Consider the following 1,006-nt stretch of genomic DNA (forward strand, 5'->3'; position numbering starts at 1 on the left):
CAGAGTGTGTGTTTTAGCTACTGCTATTTTTAGAATGAAAGACCATTATAGACATCCTAAATATCACTCATAATTCATACAGGTGATTGCCGGAGATGTTCTCATGGGGAAACGGGCAGACTGGGGAGTGCGAGAGACATGGGAAGGAAACTACTTGGCATCCACGAGAGAAAACCCGGATTCCTCTGCATTCCAGTCTGCCGTCAAGAACATGAGGAACAAAGATGGGTTTAGGGAGGTGAGTTGCTGTAGTCTGAAGTCTGACTGTCTCCTCCCATCTTGTCTTCTTGTGATTGGATGTTAAATGTTGTCCTTTCAGTATGTAGATATGCAGAAGTGACAATTTTAGCAGTTGCAAAATTCTTAGACACTACTTTTTTGAAAGTTCACATAAATGTTAAGGTGAGTGAATGAACAAAAAACAGGAATACTTTGGCACAAAAAAAGAAGAAAAAATTATATTAGCCTTATAAATAAACCTCTTGGTCAGAATACTTTTTTTACATTCAACTTTGCACTTTTTAAGATTATTATTTTTTTTCTTTTTATAGGTGTTATTCTCCAGCCTTGTGAGGAAAATCAACAGAAATGACAAGATGTCTGAGCGAGCCATCCTGGTGACAGACAGACAGATCTACAAACTGCACAGCAAGACTTTCAAGCCCCTGAGATCCCCCATACCTATCTTGGAGGTGAGATTTTGCATTTTTTCTTTCCTTCTCTCTGTTCTTTTTGTTTCTTTTTCTTCTTTACTTTTCTTGATTTTTTTTTAAATTGGGTCTTTCTTTTTATTTCTCTCTTTCTCATTCTTGCTGTGTCAGATTCATTTTCTCTCTCTCGTTTTCTTTCTGTCACATATTCTTTTGCTTTTCTCTCATTTTCTTTTTTCTATTTTTTTTCTCTGTAGTTTCATGTTTTCTCTCTCATCTTTTTTTTTATTTTCATTTTAATTTTTACTTCATTTCATTGTCATCTACCCCCCTCTTCTTCACCTTTGCCTCTTCTG

At 36.0% G+C, this 1,006-nt stretch overlaps 1 protein-coding gene across 1 annotated transcript in view; it reads left to right on the forward strand.

Annotated features, from left to right (window-relative positions):
• Window positions 1-1,006, forward strand: part of LOC119591428 (unconventional myosin ID-like) — a gene marked incomplete in the record, with an annotated part of 95,009 nt that overhangs the window by 91,152 nt on the left and 2,851 nt on the right. Inside the window, 2 exon segments of the mRNA XM_037940169.1 lie at window positions 83-238; window positions 552-692. Coding sequence (XP_037796097.1) covers window positions 83-238; window positions 552-692 — 297 coding nt within the window.

The sequence above is a fragment of the Penaeus monodon genome, chromosome 28, assembly GCF_015228065.2.
Source record: "Penaeus monodon isolate SGIC_2016 chromosome 28, NSTDA_Pmon_1, whole genome shotgun sequence".
In the NCBI taxonomy this organism is placed as follows: Eukaryota; Metazoa; Arthropoda; class Malacostraca; order Decapoda; family Penaeidae; genus Penaeus; species Penaeus monodon.